Raw genomic sequence first — 18,173 nt, 5'->3', positions numbered from 1 at the left:
AATTTAGTATTTAAGAAACTAAACAAAAAAGGAGAAAGAGACAAACCAAGAAACAGATTCAACTGTAGGAACAAACAGATGCTTATCAGAGAGGAAGTAGGTGAGGTAGACTAATGAAATAGGTGAAGGGAATTCATAGTATACTTATATGGAATTGTTGAATCAGTGCATTGCATACCTGAAACTAATATAACACTATATTTTAACTATACTGGAATTAAAATTTAAAAAATAAATAAATTTTTAAAAATTTAAAATGTAGTTGTTGTATTGTTGTGCTTTTTTTAGGACCTCTTCGTTTTCTCTTAGAGGGTAGAGAACTGCAGAAGATGGACTCTGTCCTGTATATTTTCACCAGTGATACAGAAAATGCAAACATAATGTGTTTTATTGTTAATATATTTACTTGTCTAGTTATTTCATTCTACAAACTCATAAGGAGCCTAGCACTGCATATATACCGATAAACAAGACACATTCTTTGTCCTCATCAATTTTATGAGGTAGCAAGGGAGATAAATATGTGCATGAATAATTTTATTACAGTATGGTAAAGAATACTATAGTTGTATGAATAATTAGGTAGTTGAAAATATGAGAGATCTCTTTAGGCCAGTGTTTGCATAAAGTGATGCCTTCCTCTCCTCTTTTCCATGTTTCAGATCACCCCTCAGCCAGTGAGTTTTTGTCGTCACAGTTTCAGGCACTCTGCTGGGCTTTAATGTGACAGTCCAGGAATACGAAATGCCTTGCAGTGCATTGGGCAGCCCTGCAATACTAAGCATTGTCTCAAAATTTTCTGTGTTGAAAAATACTGCTATCCTCTTTGTGGGAAGGCTTCAATGAATACTCAACTAATATTTGAGTATCCACTTTATTTATGACTCTAGATGCCTGGACATAAATATTCTCAGAAAGTAATGTCCCTATGCTAGTAATACATGGCTTGGTGGATGTCAAAATCTTCCAAACACCATTTAACCAAATATTTTTGGTTAACCAGAACATTAAATTTTGGACTCTGATTTATCATATCTAAAAAGTATAAACATCTTAAGAGAAACTGAGTTCTGGCAGTGTAATACTGCTATGTTAATAAATCCCTTTATTTCTCCCCTTTATTTTCTTTATTTTCCTTCTCCCAAAGAGTTGTGGTGTTTATGATAAGTTGGTTACTGAAATATTTTGAAATTACATGACCTTTTTTTTTTTCCTAGGAGAATATCGACCAGCAAAGTGACAATTCTGGGCTATGGTCTTTTAACTACAGATGCAGAGACTTTGATAGATGTATTGAATAATCAGAACTTCAAAGTAGTTATAGTAGATGAATCACACTACATGAAGTCCAGGAATGCAACTCGCAGTAAGATTTTATTGCCAATAGTACAGAAAGCCAAACGAGCCATTCTTCTTACAGGAACTCCAGCTTTGGGAAGGCCTGAAGAGGTACTATAATCCTTAAATCTTGGCTTAAAAAATATCTTTCACAAAAAAAATAAATGGGAATTTCTAGATGGCTATTCTTGATTAAATGCATCCTTTAGTATGACTATTTTCTCTGTTTACATGTGAACTTTACCTGTGCTTGTACATGTATATAAAAACATAGTTTTTACTTTCAACTTAAGGTTTTCATATTAAGTATACATTTATAATATCCATCACATTTGTTTTCATATTATTTATATATACTTTTAGTCTTCATTTATCCATTTGGTTTGACATTATAAGCTCCTTAGGATTGCGGTTTAATCTATTTTTTATCTTCTAACTTCTTTCTGTTTCTCTTTTATTTTAAGATACATGTTTGAGGACTGCCTGGGTATCTCAGTCAGTTGAGCTTAAGACTCAATTTTCGCTCAGGTCATGATTTTGGCATTGTGGGATGAACCCCACTTTTGTCTCCATGCTGTGCAGAGTCTGCTCAAGATTCTCCCTCTTTCCCTCTGGCCCTCACCCTGCTCATGCTCTCTCACTAAAATAAATAAATAAATCTTTTTTAAAAACCCCACATAGATCCATGTTTGGGAAGGTATAGGTATCTGAATTTATGTTCAAGTCAGATGGAGAAATAAGGCATTTGTATGATACTCCCATTTAGTTCTAAGAGCCATAGAGAGAATGGAGTAATTAAAGGGTTGGGAGAAGAAATGATGAATGAAATTCTTGAGTCTTGAAGGGTCACTGTACTCTAAAGAAGCCCTTTCTGTTCATGAACCCTGAGTCATAGAAAAAAAATGTACTTTTTGTCTTGTAGGATTGTAAGATTTTTTTTTTTTTTTTTTTTGGATTGTAAGAATTAAAGGAAATACTGGTTTAAAAGTATCTTGTATGTGCCCTGGCACATGGCATGCATTTAACATACAGTAGACATTTTTATTATTGATTAATAAGCCAAGCATGGGAGGCAACTATTGATAAAGTGTATTATGTAAATTGATTTTCAAATGTTAAACCAATCTTACATTCCATGATAAATCTCTCTTGACTATATATAACCCTTTTTATTTGTTACTGGATTCAGTTTGCTCTGTTTTGCTGATGATTTTTTTGTTTATATTCATTAGAAATAGTAACATATAGTTTTCTTATTATACCTTTGATTTTAGTATTAAGGCAATACTGGTCTCACAGAATGAGTTGGGAAGTATTCTCTCCTTTCCTGCTTTTTAGAAGAGTTTGTGAAACTTTGTTATTACTTCTTTTTTAAATGTTTGGTAGAATTTAGAGGTGAAACCATCTGAGCCTGAGTTTTTCTTTGTGAGTAGATTTTAAATTAATAATTAAGTCTCTTCACTGAATATATATCTATTCAGATTGTGTATTTCTTCTTGAGTTAGTATAATATTTTGTGTCTTTCTAGGAATTTTTCCATTTTATCTAAGGCATTTAAGTTATTAGCACACAGTTCATAGTATTCCTTTATAACCTTTGTGTTTCTATAAGGTTGATAGTATATGTCCCCTCTTTTATGTTTTTTTAATTTTTATTTATTTATGATAGTTACAGAGAGAGAGAGAGAGAGAGAGAGAGGCAGAGACATAAGCAGAGGGAAAAGCAGGCTCCATGCACCGGGAGCCCGACGTGGGATTCGATCCCGGGTCTCCAGGATCGCGCCCTGGGCCAAAGGCAGGCGCTAAACCGCTGCGCCACCCAGGGATCCCATGTCCCCTCTTTTATTTCTGATTTTAGTAACTTGAGTCTTTTCTCTCTCTTTCTCTCTCTCTTTTTTAATTTGGTTAGTCTAAGCTAAAATTTTGTGAATTTTCCCATTCTTTCCAAAACCAGTATTTGGTTTCATTGATTTTTTTTTCTGTTTTTCTATTCTCTGTGTTGTTTATTTCCATTCTAATCTTTATTATTCTTTCTGTCTGTTTTGTGTTTTGTATACTCTTTGTCTCCTAGTGTCTTTAGGTGAAAAGATTATTGATTTAAGACCTTTCTTCTTTTTTTTAATAGAGATATATACAAAAAAAATAGAGATATATACAGCTATAAAGTTCACTCCTTGGAAGATACATTGGCAAATACTTAAAAAGATAACAATAGAGTTACCATGAGTCCTAGCAATTCCATTTTTTTTGCAATTCCATTTTTTAATTTTATACACAAGAAACTGAAAATATATTTGTGTTCACAAAAAAAACTATCCATAGTAGCATTATTTATAATATCCACAAAGTAGTAAGAAGCCAGTGTCCATAACTGATGAATGGGTAATGAAAATGTATCCATAAAAAGGAATGAAATACTGATACATTCTACAACATGGGTGAACCTTGAAAGTAGTATGCTAAGTCCATGAAGTCAGACAGACTTACATAATTCTATTTATGTGAAATATCCAGAAAGGCTAAGTAATGGAAATAGGAATCAGATTAATGATTGCCAGGATTGGAGAGAATGGGAAATGACTAGTAATAGGTATGGAATTCCTGTCTATGGTGATACAAATATTTCAAAAGTAAATAATGGTGATCGGCATTTTGTAAATATACTAAGAGCCACTGAATTGTACACTTTAAAAGTATGAACAATGAGAGGCACCTGGGTGGCTCAGTGGTTGAGTGTCTGCCTTCAGCTCAGATCATGGTCCTGGTCCTGGGATTGAGTCCCACATCAGGCTACCCACAAGGAGCCTGCTTCTCCCTCTGCCTATGTCTCTGCCTCTCTCTCTGTGTCTCTCATGAATAAATAAAATCTTTTTAAAAAATTTAAAAAATGAATGTATGAACAATGAAAGTGATATATGAATTATTTCTCATTAAAGCAGCTCTCTTAAAAATGTATACTAAATAACAGTGAGACACTACTATGTACAGCCTATCAAAGTTATAAAAATGAGAAGATTTCATGATACTATTGATGGGAATACAAACTGGGACCTGCTTTTTGCACTATAGCACAATAACAGCCATCAAACTTTAAAAAGCATATACCTTAAATCCACCTATTTCATTTCTGAACATATATCCTACAGACTTAACTAATGGAAATACAGATTGATGAGTGGTGAGTGGATGGATGGATGAATAGATAAATAGATAAATGGTAGATGAGATGTAGATACATATACCTATGCCTACATATATTTATATATGCACACATATACATAGAGAGACTAAATGAAGTTATTAACTTTTATAATTGTATAAAAGCCAGAAACAGCCTATGTGTCCAAGATCAGGAGACTGTTTTTTCTTTTTTTTTAAGATTTTATTTATTTATTCATGAGAGACACTAACAGAGAGAGAGGCAGAGACAAAGGCAGAGGGAGAAGCAGGCTCCCCTGCTTTTATATGTACTCTAATGTTGTCTAAGACATGTTTTAGGGGACAAAAATTCTAGTTTTATATATATAATATCTTCACATTAATAGAAGAGAAGATATATGTATCTCTGTGTAGGCATACAAAATATATAAATGTATATTAGAGAAAAAGATAACAGTTATCCCTGAAGAATAGGATGGCAGAGATGTGTGAATAGAGGAAAAGGAGGGGGCCTGAGAAAGAAGAGGTGGATTTTCTTTTTTACTCTTTGCTATTTTTTAAACTAGAGTTATCATAGTAATAATATTTACTTGAAAATACTACAACATATTGAGAACACTTGTATTGTTACAGCTTTTCATGCAGATTGAAGCTCTCTTTCCTCAAAAATTTGGAACATGGACTGAGTATGCCAAAAGATACTGTAATGCACATATCAGGTATGACAAAGTACTTTCTATAAATTTTAATTCTTGCATATATACCATGAACATTAAGGTTATTAGTCATTCTTTGTTCCAGTGCTTTTCACACTGGTAGTAGCTATGGAGTAATTTCTTCAAGTAAAATCTTATGTGAAGACCTATACATAAATAAAAGAAGTAGATAATGGCATTTTTTTTTCTTTAATTTTTTACCTTCCATTTTATTTTTGGAATTATTTAATTGTACTGACTGGGTAAATGTGCACAATGTACAAAAGTGAAGAGTAAGTTCATTCTTCTTTGGCTGTCTCCCAGCCAGCCATTTCCCTTCCCAGGTAACCTGGGTTGGGTTATTTATTTTGTATCCTTCTGGAAACACAGTGTTGGCAATTTATTGTGTATCCTTCTATCCTTCTGGAGGCACTCCATGCATGAAGAAGCATATATGATTGTATGTGTATAATATTGTTTCATTTTATTTCTACATATATAGTAATATAAGGTACGTATTGTTCTGCTGTATGTTGTCTTCATCTAATATGTGTGGAGATCCTTCCATATCAGTTCCTAAAAGAGCTTTAACATTTTTATTTTTAGCTGCTCCCAGTATTCCACTGTTTGCATGCACTATAATTTATTTAGTATACTATTAATAGACCTTTATCTGTGGTACATAGCTGTTGCATACAGTACAGCATTGAATATCCTTGCACATTTTGAGAGGCAGTACATTATATTGGCAAAAAGCATGCAAAATTAGAGCTAGACCACCTGTCTTATATATTTATATCCAGTACTTACAATGTTTCATTTTATGAAAGTAACTTTACTTCTCCAGACCTTGGTGTCTTTAGCTCTAAAAGAGACAATAATTATCCCTATCTCAGAGAATTCTTAGGAGATTTACATTAGCTAATATTTATGAGGGACTTCAACAGTCAGTGGCACATAGTGACCACTCAATAATTATGAGCTATTTTAATATTTCATGTCACACATACAGGAATAAATCTTTAGGATAAATTTATAGAATTGGAATTGCTGGTACAAAGGGCATGTGTATTTTTATATTTTTTAGACTTTTGCAAACTGCTCCACCAAAATTATACTAATTTATATTCCCACAAGCAATAAGTTTGTCTCTTTCTCCACACCTTTCCAACCTGTTCAAATATAAATTATTTTTCTCTTGCCAGTGTGTTCTGATGGTAGTTTTACTTCTTCTCCTGCTAGTTGTCTCTTTATGTTCTTTGCCCTTCATCTTCCTAAACTGACTAGCTATTTTTTTCTTATTGATATATTGGAAATCTTTATAATAGAAATCAGCTGTTTGTGATGAGTCCCTCACATTTTTTCCCAGTATGTTTTCTTTTTTTTTTTTTTTTTTTTTTAAAGATTTTATTTATTTATTCATGATAGTCACACAGAGAGAGAGAGAGAGGCAGAGACATAGGCAGAGGGAGAAGCAGGCTCCATGCAGGGAGCCCGATGTGGGATTCGATCCCGGGTCTCCAGGATCGCGCCCTGGGCCAAAGGCAGGCGCCAAACCGCTGCGCCACCCAGGGATCCCCCCAGTATGTTTTCTTTTATCCTTTCTACAGTTGTTTTTTTTTTAAGATTTTATTTATTTATTCATGAGACACAGAGAGGCAGAGAGGCAGAGACACATGCAGAGGGAGAAGCAGGCTCCATGCAGGGAGCGGGATGTGGGACTCTATCCGGGGGTCCCCAGGATCACGCCCTGGACTGAAGGCGGCGCTAAACCACTGAGCCACCCGGGCTGCCTTCTACAAGTTTTTAAAATAACCTTATGGTGTTTTGATGCTTTTTCAAGGGCTATAGAGCACAGAGATAGAGTCTTTCTAAATTGTATGAAGGCATTTTAACAGTGATAGCAAAATCAGACAATATACAGAAAAAAAAAAACTAAGGACTTTTTAACTTAAATTTATAAATGTAGAAATCCTCAATATTAATATAAACCAAAACTCATGAAAAGTCCTGTGTTGACCTCATGTGTTGCAAATTGAATTTAGATCAGCAAGTATAGTTTAATATTAGAAAATGTGTTAATATAGTCGTTTTACTAGTGAAAAGGAAAAACTTCATTACATCATCTCCATATATGCTGAGATGTAATTTGATAAAATTCAGTATCTATCCTTTTATACGGTTTAATAATTTTTTAATTATTGAAGTATAGTTGACATACAGTGATAAATTAATTTCAGGTGTACAACATAGTTATTTGACGATTCTTACATAACTCAGTGCTCACTATGATAAGTGTAGTACAGTGTTACTGATTTTATTCTGTATACTGTACTTTTCATCTCCACATCTTCTCTATTCTATACCTGGAAGATTGTACCTCTTAATCCCCTTCATCTACTTTACCCAGCTCCCCTCCTCACCTCCATTCTGGCAACTATCAGTTTGTTCCCTGTATGTTTTGTTTTGTTTGTTTGGTGATTTATTTTGTTTTTTAGATTCCACATGTAAGTTAAATTATATGGCATTTGTCTTTCTCTGACTTACTTCACTTAGCATAATACCCTCTAGGTCTGTCCATGTTGTCTTAAATGGCAGGATATCATTCCTTTTATGGCTGATGATTATTTTTTTATATTTATATACCACAACTTTTTTATCCATTCATCAAGAGGACACTTGAGTTGCTTCCATAATTTGGCTATTTAAATAATGCTATTATAAACATAGGGGTGCATATGAATTTTGAATTAGTGTTTTTGTTTTCTTTGGGTAAATACCAACTAGTGGAATTTGGTATTTCTCTTATTAGTTTTATGAGGAACCTCTGTATTGTTTTCCATAGTGGTTTCACCAATTTACCTTCCCACTAACAGTGCACAAGGGATTCCTTTTCTCCACATCTTTGCCAACACTTGTTATTTCTTTTGATACTAGCCGTTCTGACTGGGTTATATTTAGAGGAAGTTGTAAATACAAATATGATTTGGAGAAGGCAGTACATTCAGATTTGCATTTCCTTGATGATTAGTGATGTTGATTGAGCATCTTTTCATGTGTCTATTGGCTATCTTTATGTCTTCTTTGGGAAAATGTCTGTTCATATCCTCTGCCTGTTTTTTAATCGAATTGTTTGCATTTTTGGTGTTGAGTTTTACAAGTCCCAATATATTTTGGATATTAACCCCTTATTGGATATATCACTGGCAAATATCTTTCCCTATTCACTAAGTTGCCTTTTTGTTTTGTTGATGGTTTACTTTCCTTTGCAAAAGCTTTTTAGTTTGGTATAGTTCCAATAGTTTATTTTCACTTTTGCTTCCCCTGGCTGAGGAGACAACCCATAAATATATTGCTAAGTGATGTCTAAGAGATCACTGCTGTTTTCTTCTAGGAGTTTTATGGTTTAAGGTCTAGCATTTAGATCTTTAATCTGTTTTGATTTTGTTTTTGTGTATGGTGTAAGAAAGTGGTTCGTTTTAATTTTTTTGCATGTAGCTGTCCAGTTTTTACAACATCATTTATTGAAGAAACTGTCTTTAGCCCCATCATATATCCTTAACCCCTTTGTTGTAAAGTAATTGACCATGTAAGTGTGGATTTATTTCTGGGATCTCTATCCCATTTCATTAATTTTTGTGTTTGTTTTTGTGCCAGTGCCATACTCTTTGAATACTATGTCTTTACATTATACCTTGAAATGTGATATTGTGATACCTCTGGATTTGTTCTTTTTTTTTCAAGATTGCTTTCACTATTCAAGGTCTTTTGTGGTTCCATATGAATTTTAGGATTAGTCTAGTCCTGTGAAAAAATGTTATAAGTACTGTAGTAGGGATTGCATTAATTCTATAGATTGCTCTGGTTATAGATTAACTCTTCCAATCTATGAATATGAGGTTTTTAAAAATGTGTGTATATATACTCAAAGCCACTGTATTATATGAAACTTTAAATCTGGAGCAAGGATGTTCCCTGACATCATGGTTTGCTTTATGCAGGCAGCACTAAATCAGTTCAGATACATACACACACCCAAAAAAAGGTAAAAATTGTAATGAAAATGACAAAATTATCATTATTTGCAGCTCATATTATTTAATTGGAAGGCCTGAGGGGATCAGCTCAAAAATGCTCACAATAAAAGAATTTATTAAGGTATCCTAGCACAGAGTTACTAATAAAAAGTCAATTGTCTATCTATACATAAATAATAATAAATAGTTATAAGATATAATGCCAAATAGACATGATACTACATGTTGTTAGGAGACTGTATTTTTTTTTTTTTTGCAGACTATAAATGCCAAAAGTTTATTTACATAGAAGAGACATATTAATTGGATTTATCTTTGGGGGACTAGGAAATCCTAAATGGTCAGAAGCATTTCATCTTTTCTGACTAGGACTTGTCATATGAGAAAAGAAGTGTGTAACTATTCCTTTCTTGATTATTAACACACATACGGTTTCAAAGAAAGGTTTATATTTTGGAAATGCTTTATGTTTGGGGAGATTGTGTTCTATTTTCTGTTTACTAGAGAAAGCCATTTCAAGATTATTATTATTATTATGCTTCTCAAAAGACATTTTCTTCCAGATTCCATTTCAAAAATTTTACGTTATTCCTTTTCTTTATTACCTTGAAACTAATATGGTATCATAGACTGATTCAGATCAAGGCTCTTCCTGGCATTTTAAGTTAGTTTGGAATGTTAAATTTTTTCCATAATGTTTTGATTTCATGAAGATGTCATTTTCACACTATAATTTTGCAGAAGGCAAATTATGGTTAGTTATTCAGTTCTAGACCCATATTTTATATTTGAAATATCATGACTGTATTCAAATTAAGTTAAATGAAGCTTAGCAAAATTATAACTTTATCTTTATAAAGTTTATTAGATACATATGTGGTCACAAACAGAAGTATAATAATGCAAATGTAGTTTGGAGATGAGAAGTCTAGGTATAGATGACTACTTGGTTTGATTTGAGAGACACAGAGGAAGTATTACTCCACCAGAACATCCCATATCCACAATCCTTTGCATCATTCATTGTGCTGCATTGTATTTAGAGGACACTATAAATGCAAATATGATTTGGATAAGGGAGCACATTCAGTTGTCCATCATTAGCACAGGAGACCTAGAAAAGACTTTACAGATTACTCAGTCTGCCTTTGTCACTTTATAGGCACCAGGCAATGTTAAATGGCTTGCCTAGTATCTGACTTCATCTTGCACCTTTTTTTCGCTTTCCCTGGAAGTAAGAAAGACCTCAGGAATGGCAACTTTAATAAATGTTCTTTTACACAGAAAAGAAGGACACATAGGTAATCCAGCGAAGCATTCTGTTATCAGTAGCCACCTTCAAAAGGTACACTGTGGGAAGACAAATTTGTCCTCCCTAATGTCATGCTTAAAGGTTAAGAATATTCTAGCATAGTTTTATGAAAATTTCTCCGATTTTCTGAACTTTCTTTACTGCTGATATGTTGTGCCATTTCTGCCACTTAGGAGAAATAGTTGTCTAAATTTTTATGAGAGGGAAAATGCTGAAAGATAATACATATTAAAGGTATTTACAGCCATTTTCCAAAAGTGTTAATTAATAGGTCATGTCAGCTTCAAGAAATGTCTCTTATGGAATTGTACTGTACTTTGTCCTCAGCACTGTCATATTTAATGTTCTTATCCATGGGCTAAATAGAGGTCAAGTCTATTTCATTTGCAAATGGCTCAAATCTGAGAGAAATAGTTAATATACTGGATGGCAGAGATAAGTTTGAAAAATAATTAGATAAAAATTAATAGGACAAATCCTGCACTTATGCTTAGAAAGTCTGCTTTGTGTGGAAGGATTTCAGAAATCCTCACCTATTGTCACTAGTTTAGTTCAAGAAGATTTCTGGTTTTGAATAACCTTATGCTAAATTGAAGTCAACTGTCTGTCATAACTGATAAAAATAAAGTAATATTGGGATGTATTGTTCATATTAACATTCAGAGTAAGGGATGGTTCTACTCCAATCATTGATTAGACCACATCTGGAGTGTAGTTTAATTTTGATTAATCCATTCATTCAAAAACATTTATAGGGTATCTATTATTTGTCATCCCATGTGTTAAGCATCAGATACATATTAGAGAACAAGACCTACGTGGTTCCAACCTTCACTGAGTTCTCAAACACTAACCAGATGATAACAGTTGTGATGAGTGTCATATAAAGGAAGTAAACGATGTAATGGCAGAGTTTAAGAGAGTGAACTATCAAGTCACAAAGAACAGAAGGGGCATCTTGTTAGTGAGTGATATTTATTTGCATTCCAGGAAGAGTAGTTTTATGTGCTAAGCCTAAGTAAGAGCCAGAGAGACTGCTAGGCCTTTGAGGAACTAAAGGTAAAAGTAGATCAGGTCATAGGAATATTCTTGAGCTAATAGAAGAGAGTCTCAAGACAAAAATGGAGTTTGGCATAGGTCATTTTATATGGGGTCCTTTTCTTTTCATCAGAATAGCAGTAAGAAGGCACTGGAAGGTGTTTTATGCTTTTTATTTATCAGTATTATAGGAGATTTTTTAAGTAAAATATACGTAAGAAAATTTACTATTTTAACTTTTTAAGTTTATAATTCAGTTATATTAAGTACATTCACACTGTTGTGCAAACATCATTACCATTTGTCTCCAGAACTTATTCATCATCCCAAACATTAAACAGTAACTCTATATTCCCCTTGCCCCCTCACCCCTGCATTCTGGGGTTTTAAAGCATAAAAGGAACAAACATGCCAAGATGTATAAGCTTGGTTTGTTATTTTTCAAGACAACATTTTCACATTGTTCAAACTTCTAAATCATCTATGTAAGAGTATACTTTGAAAAATCTCCCTTTCACTCACTTTTTTCTGAAAAATATAGTTTTTAATTTTTCCACAAAAAATTGTGTGCCTTTTCAAGGGAATTTCTATTTTTTACTCAGATACTGGATAGCATAAACATAGACGTTGTTTTGTACTTTACTTATTTGTCTGTTTTTTGTATATGTAAGTAATTTCATCCTTTGTTATGGCTACATTATATTATTGAGACATCCATAGTTTCTGGGGTGACAAGAAGTTTAGGAAGTTTGCATATGATGACTTTTTTTTTTTTTCAGGAAATGGGAAACACAGTTATGTGTTTAGAGAAATGGGAAAGTAGAGAATTGAATGAGTGTTGACACAGTGTGAAATATTGCTGAAAGGGAGAGTGAGATAATGAGATTAGTGTGATAGAATCAGCAGCAGCACCAAGTAACCATTTGAGAACAAAAATTTTAGATATGTTGTGGAACCAATGCTCTCAAAAATACGATTTCCCCAGCAACACCCAGCATTGTAGGTACAATCTTAGAAAAGGCTTTTGGTTGGATCTAAGATTTTTTTTTTTTACCACCTTGTGATGCATGGACTGAAGAATAAGGACATTTTGTGATCTTGATAGAATGAAAGGTAATGTATGGGCTGAGAAATCCATACAAGGTGAGGAAAAACATGAAGACAGGAAAGATGTGAATATGGGAAAAGTGGTCAGTTGACAGAAAGGTCCTGATGTGATAGTGAAGATAGAGTGATTATAAGTAAACAAGTGGGTGAGAAGACTGGGTCAGTATAGAGTGGAATGTCTGAATTTACCAGATAGAGCTGTTTTTCAGGCACTGCTTTTCATGGTTATAGCCATGGGACTGGAATGTTTGAAGGAGAGTTTTAGGTCATTGGAGATAAGGAATGTGAGGAACTGAGAGGGCACTAAAAGTCATATTGTAGGAAGCATGTTAAATGAAAACATAGCTGGGAAAGGGTGACAAGAATAGTGAGAGTATTTCATATCCATCTCTACAAATGCCTATATTATTGATTGCCTACTATATTTAAGACATTATTTCAGACCTGCCGGCAATATAAAGATGAATAAGACATAGTGCTTGGTTTTATGAAGCCTATAGAAATTTGAAAAAGAGAAGGCTTAGGGGGAACAAATCTTTAAATATTTAAGGATCTATCATGTTTTAAAGGAATTACACTTTTGTCTTTGTGGCCTCAGGGCAAAACTGTTATCAATGAATGAAACTTAATAGGGAGGTAGATTTTGGCTTAATACGAGTAAGAAGTTACACATACATGTGACAAAGAAATCATATAATATTATATAATAAAACTGGAATGAAAATACTATAATCAAGTATGCTAATAAGTTAATTGTTTTCATTTTTTCTTTATAACCTATGTGTAATGTTATCTATAATCTGCTAATTTCACTTAGCATTACCTTGTCCCATGCTTTAACATTGTCTTTCTCAGTTGTTTTATTTTCTTTTATTTTTACTAATTTAAATATGGTGCATTGCTTTGGAAAAATGATCATTTTAACAAATCAAACATGGAAGAAAAGTTTTTTAATACATAAAATGAACTGAACTCTGCTATTTCTTGCTATGTAGAAATAACCATTACTAAGCATGTTTTGATAACCTTCCTTTTAGATAACTTCTCTCCTTAGGTTCATAAGAGAGGAGAAGGAAAGAGAGATGGATAGGTAGGCAATTTTATAGGGCCATATTATACATACTCTTTGGTACTGTGCTTTTTCATTGAACACTATTTCTAGACTATCTTTCTATATCAGTAACTAAAATATGTCATTTTTGTTAGCTGCACATTGTATTTTATATGTAAGCCATATGGCTTTATATTATCTTTAATTCTTTAAACAATTCTGTAAGAATGATGATATTACATCCATTTTATAGATGAGTAAACTGAGATTTAGAAAGATTAAGTCCCTCGTCCAAATCAAAAGCCTAAAGTAAAAAAGCAGTAATTTAAACACCTCTCCTCACCATTTTTCTTCCATTCTCCTTCTGGTGTCTGAATTATTTGGTAACTCATGTCCATCTCTATATGATTCACTAAATAAATAGAAAACATGTAAATAAATTAAATATTGTTCTCTAAAAGATTGAGTAGTTGACTCTTTCTTAATCAACTTTTTATCTTATAATTATTTCCATATTTTGGCAATTTTTTAAATAGGAATGTTGTGTTCCTCCCTTAGAAGACTCATAATATCTAAGGCCTCTCTTTTTGTGATGTTAGTAGCTGTCAACATTCAGTACTGATCTATATCTTTAGACATTGCAAAAGGGCTATAGTCTCATACTCTTCCTTCATTACTTGACATACCTCTATAAAGGAGAACCTCCCCTCATCTATTACTTGGAAACTCATTCATTCAGTTTATTTAGAAAGAGCAGGAAAAAATGTGTATTTCTCTTTATTTATTAGTTTTTGAAATAGCAACTTGTTTGGCTAACATTCTCTAATGATTTCCAGTAAGGGCTTTCATTTTTAAAATTGTTTAGTGTAAATCTTGTAACTTTGTTCTATTTCAAGTGGGTTTCTTTTTCCGCTGTTCTGTAATCCTTGCATTTTTATCTGAATTTTAGGATTAGCTTGTTAATTTTTGCAAAGATGTCAGCTGAGGTTTAGATTATTTGGGGAAGTTTTGCCATTTTAATAATATGAACTCTATTCAGTTAATAAACAGATGTCTTTACATTTATTTAATTTCTTTCTATAGTTCTGTGTAGTTTTCAGTGTATAGTTCTCACATTTTTTTTTCATAGATGCCGTTTATCAGGTTAAGGAAGTTACTTTGTAATCTTAGTCTGCTAAGTGTTTGAGAATTTTATTTTATTTTTTTTAAAAGATTCACGTATTGTTTTAAAGACTTTATTTTTTCTTGAGAGACACACAGAGAGAGAGAGAGTGAGAGAGAGAGGCAGAGATACAGGCAAAGGGAGAAACAGGCTCCGTGCAGGGAGCCTGACGTGGGACTGGGTCCCGGGTCTCCAGGATCACACCCCAGGCTGAACGCGGTGCTAAACTGCTGGGCCACTGGGGCTGCCCAAGAGAATTTTATTTTTAATTCACTTTTTTCCAATTCACTTTATTGATGATGGTTAAATTGTCCCACCTTTAACAAATGGGACCATTTTCAATGCGGTCCTTTTATACGACACTACTAGGCTTTGAATGCTTTCTTAGTATCTGATGTGAGATGTTCCAGGATCATATTGTACATTTTTTTCTTTAGTTCTTTTCAGAATATTTCCTGGTTTTCTGGAAAGATAACCCTCAACAGCTTCCTAAGAATAGTGCATAGAAACTAAACCTTTTCAATTCCTATATAACCGTGTCTAGATAATTTCGAAATTGATAATTTTATATTTCTGTGTTGAAAATCATTTTTCCTTAGAGTTTTGAGGTTAGTTCTTCATTGCCTCTAATTCCAAGGTTGCTATTAAGAATCACAGTAGTTGATGCACCTGGTGGCTCAGTCTATTAAGCATCTGACTCTTGATTTCGGCTGAGATCATGACCTTAGGGCCCTGAGATTGAGCCCCACATTGGGCTCCCTGCTCATTGAGCAGTCTGCTTGTCTTTCTCTTCTCTGCCCCTCCCCACTGCTCACATGCACTGTCTTTCTCCCAAATAAATTAATAGACTTCAAAAAAAAAAAAAAAAAAGCACAGAATCGCAACACCGTTATCATTTTTGTTCTTTTGCATGTTTTATATATATTCATATGTCTCTCTATTTTGAAAGCTTCTGAGTTTGTCCTTTATTGTGGTTAATCTTTAATTTTATGAAAATATGCCTTTGTTGGGTGTTTTTGTTTTTGTTTTATTCTAGTGATAGTAGGTATTTTCTTTTAACCTGGTAACTTGAGTGCTTATACCTGGAAATTACTCATTTTTACCATTTTTTCTCCTTTCCTTCAATATATTTTTCTGCAACTTCTTTTATTTATGTATTGACTTTCTAATTTTTTTTCTTTTTTTGCTTTTTGGGACATTTCTTCTTTATTACCCAGCTCTTCTGTTGCATTTTTGTTTAAACTAAAGAAAATTGCTGCAATCTTATATATATTTTTAAGCTTTTTTTCTTTTTCTTTTTCTTTTTTCTTTTATTTCTTATACCTTATTCACTTTTCTTTCATAGCCTCTTGTTTTGAGATGCTTGTTGCCGCTCAGATTTTTGGTATTATTTTGGGATTTTTTTGTACTTAATTTTCTTCTGTTGCTGCGTCGTATGTTTGCTCTGAATTTCTTTTCACATTGTCTTCATCTCTGTTGTTCATATTGGATGCTTTCTTCAGTGCCTTTTGATCCATGAATGTCCACTCATATTTAAGATTGAAATTGTAAAAAAATGGTTAGAAAAGCTTTTTGACTAGAAAAGTATGGAAATCCCTAAATGTTAATATGTGGGGATTGTCTTTTTGTGACCTCTTAAAAGTTTAAAAAAATTTTTATTTAAATTCAATTCAGTTAACATACAGTATATTATTAGTTTCAAGAGTAGAATTTAGTGATTCATCAGTTGCATAAAACACCAAGGGCACAGGTGCCCTCCTTAATGCCCATCATCCACGTACCTCATACCCCACACCCCACCCACTTCTTCTCCAGCAACCTTCAGTTTGTTTTCTGGAGTTAAGAGTCCAGGGAGATTTGCCTTCCTCTATGTTTTTATCTTACTTTATTTTTTCTTCCTATCCCCTATGCCCATCTGTTTGTTTCTTAAATTCCACATATGAGTGAAATCATATGATATTTTTCTTACTCTGACTGACTTACTTTGCTTAGCATAATTCCATCCATGTCATTGCAAATGGCAAGATTTCATTTTTTTGATATACAATATTCCGTTATATATATATATATATATATATATATATATATATATATATATATACCATTTCTTTATCCATTCATCTGTTGATGAACATCTGGGTTCTTTCCATGTTTTGGCTATTGTGAACATTGCTGCTATAAACATTGAGGTACATGTGCTCCTTTGAATCACTATTTTTATTTCCTTTGGATAAATACCTAGTAGCTTGGGTATCCCTAGGTGGCTCAGCAGTTTGGCACCTGCCTTCAGCCCAGGGCGTGATCCTGGAGTCCTGGGATCGAGTCCCACATTGAGCTTCTGCATGGAGCCTGCTTCTCCCTGTGCCTGCGTCTCTGCCTCTCTCTCTCTCTCTCTTTGTCTCTCTGTGTGTGTGTGTCTCTCATGAATAAAAAAATTCCTAGTAGCTTAATTGCTGGGTTGTAGGTAGTTCTATTTTTAACTTTTGAGGAACCTCCATACTGTTTTCCAGAGTGGCTGCACCAGTTTGCATTCCCACCAACAGCATAAGAGGATTCCCCATTCTCCACATCCTCACGGACATCTGTTGTTTCCTGTGTTGTTAATTTTAGCCATTCTGACAGATGTTGAGGTGGTATTCATTGTGGTTTTCATTTGTATTTCCCTGATGCAGAGTGATGTTGAGCGTTTTTTCATGTGTCTCTTAGCCATTTGTATGTCTTCTTTGTGACTTCTTAAAATTCTTAAGAGAAAAAGGTATCCTCCACTTGTGTGCTGTATGTGAAGCTTTAAACATAGCTACCATTTTTGTGGCATAAACAAAGGAAGCAGAATAATGTTCTCAATCCTCAGTATGTAGACTTTATCTCAATCTGTCTTGGTTCCATATGGTGCCTCCCTCCACCCTTCTACTATTCTTAGTCCTTTAGGCTTGAACATTAGTTCAGTTTCTTTATAGAATAAAACTATTGTCTTGTGAGGGTAAGATAGTAACATGATGACATGGGAATGACTAGAGAATCTGGGCATTTAGCCATTCCTTATACAAACTTTTCATCCAGTGTCCCTGGTTTTAGCTACCATGTCATACTTCCACCTTCTAAGGTACCTGACCTGATGCTCTTAGTTTCTGAGACATTCTAGGAATTTGTGAACAGCCCTCTTCAAGTTGTTACTATATAGCTTTTCTGGTTTCCTTAGCTTCTTCAGGTTTATTTCTGCTTTAGAATATGTTCACATTGTTGACTGTTGTGGTTTTTGGTGTTTTTGTTTTTGT

At 33.5% G+C, this 18,173-nt stretch overlaps 1 protein-coding gene across 4 annotated transcripts in view; it reads left to right on the top strand.

Annotated features, from left to right (window-relative positions):
- Positions 1-18,173, top strand: part of ZRANB3 (zinc finger RANBP2-type containing 3) — a 300,848-nt gene that overhangs the window by 179,136 nt on the left and 103,539 nt on the right. For all 4 annotated transcript variants that reach the window (XM_077861515.1, XM_077861516.1, XM_077861514.1 and 1 more), the window contains exons 5-6: positions 1,218-1,449; positions 5,130-5,215. In XM_077861515.1, the coding sequence (XP_077717641.1) occupies positions 1,218-1,449; positions 5,130-5,215 (318 nt within the window). The remainder of the gene's footprint in view (positions 1-1,217; positions 1,450-5,129; positions 5,216-18,173) is intronic.

The sequence above is a fragment of the Canis aureus genome, chromosome 20, assembly GCF_053574225.1.
Source record: "Canis aureus isolate CA01 chromosome 20, VMU_Caureus_v.1.0, whole genome shotgun sequence".
In the NCBI taxonomy this organism is placed as follows: Eukaryota; Metazoa; Chordata; class Mammalia; order Carnivora; family Canidae; genus Canis; species Canis aureus.
The sequence above is the reverse complement of the archived record's forward strand: the minus strand, read 5'-3'. Positions and strand labels throughout refer to the sequence as shown.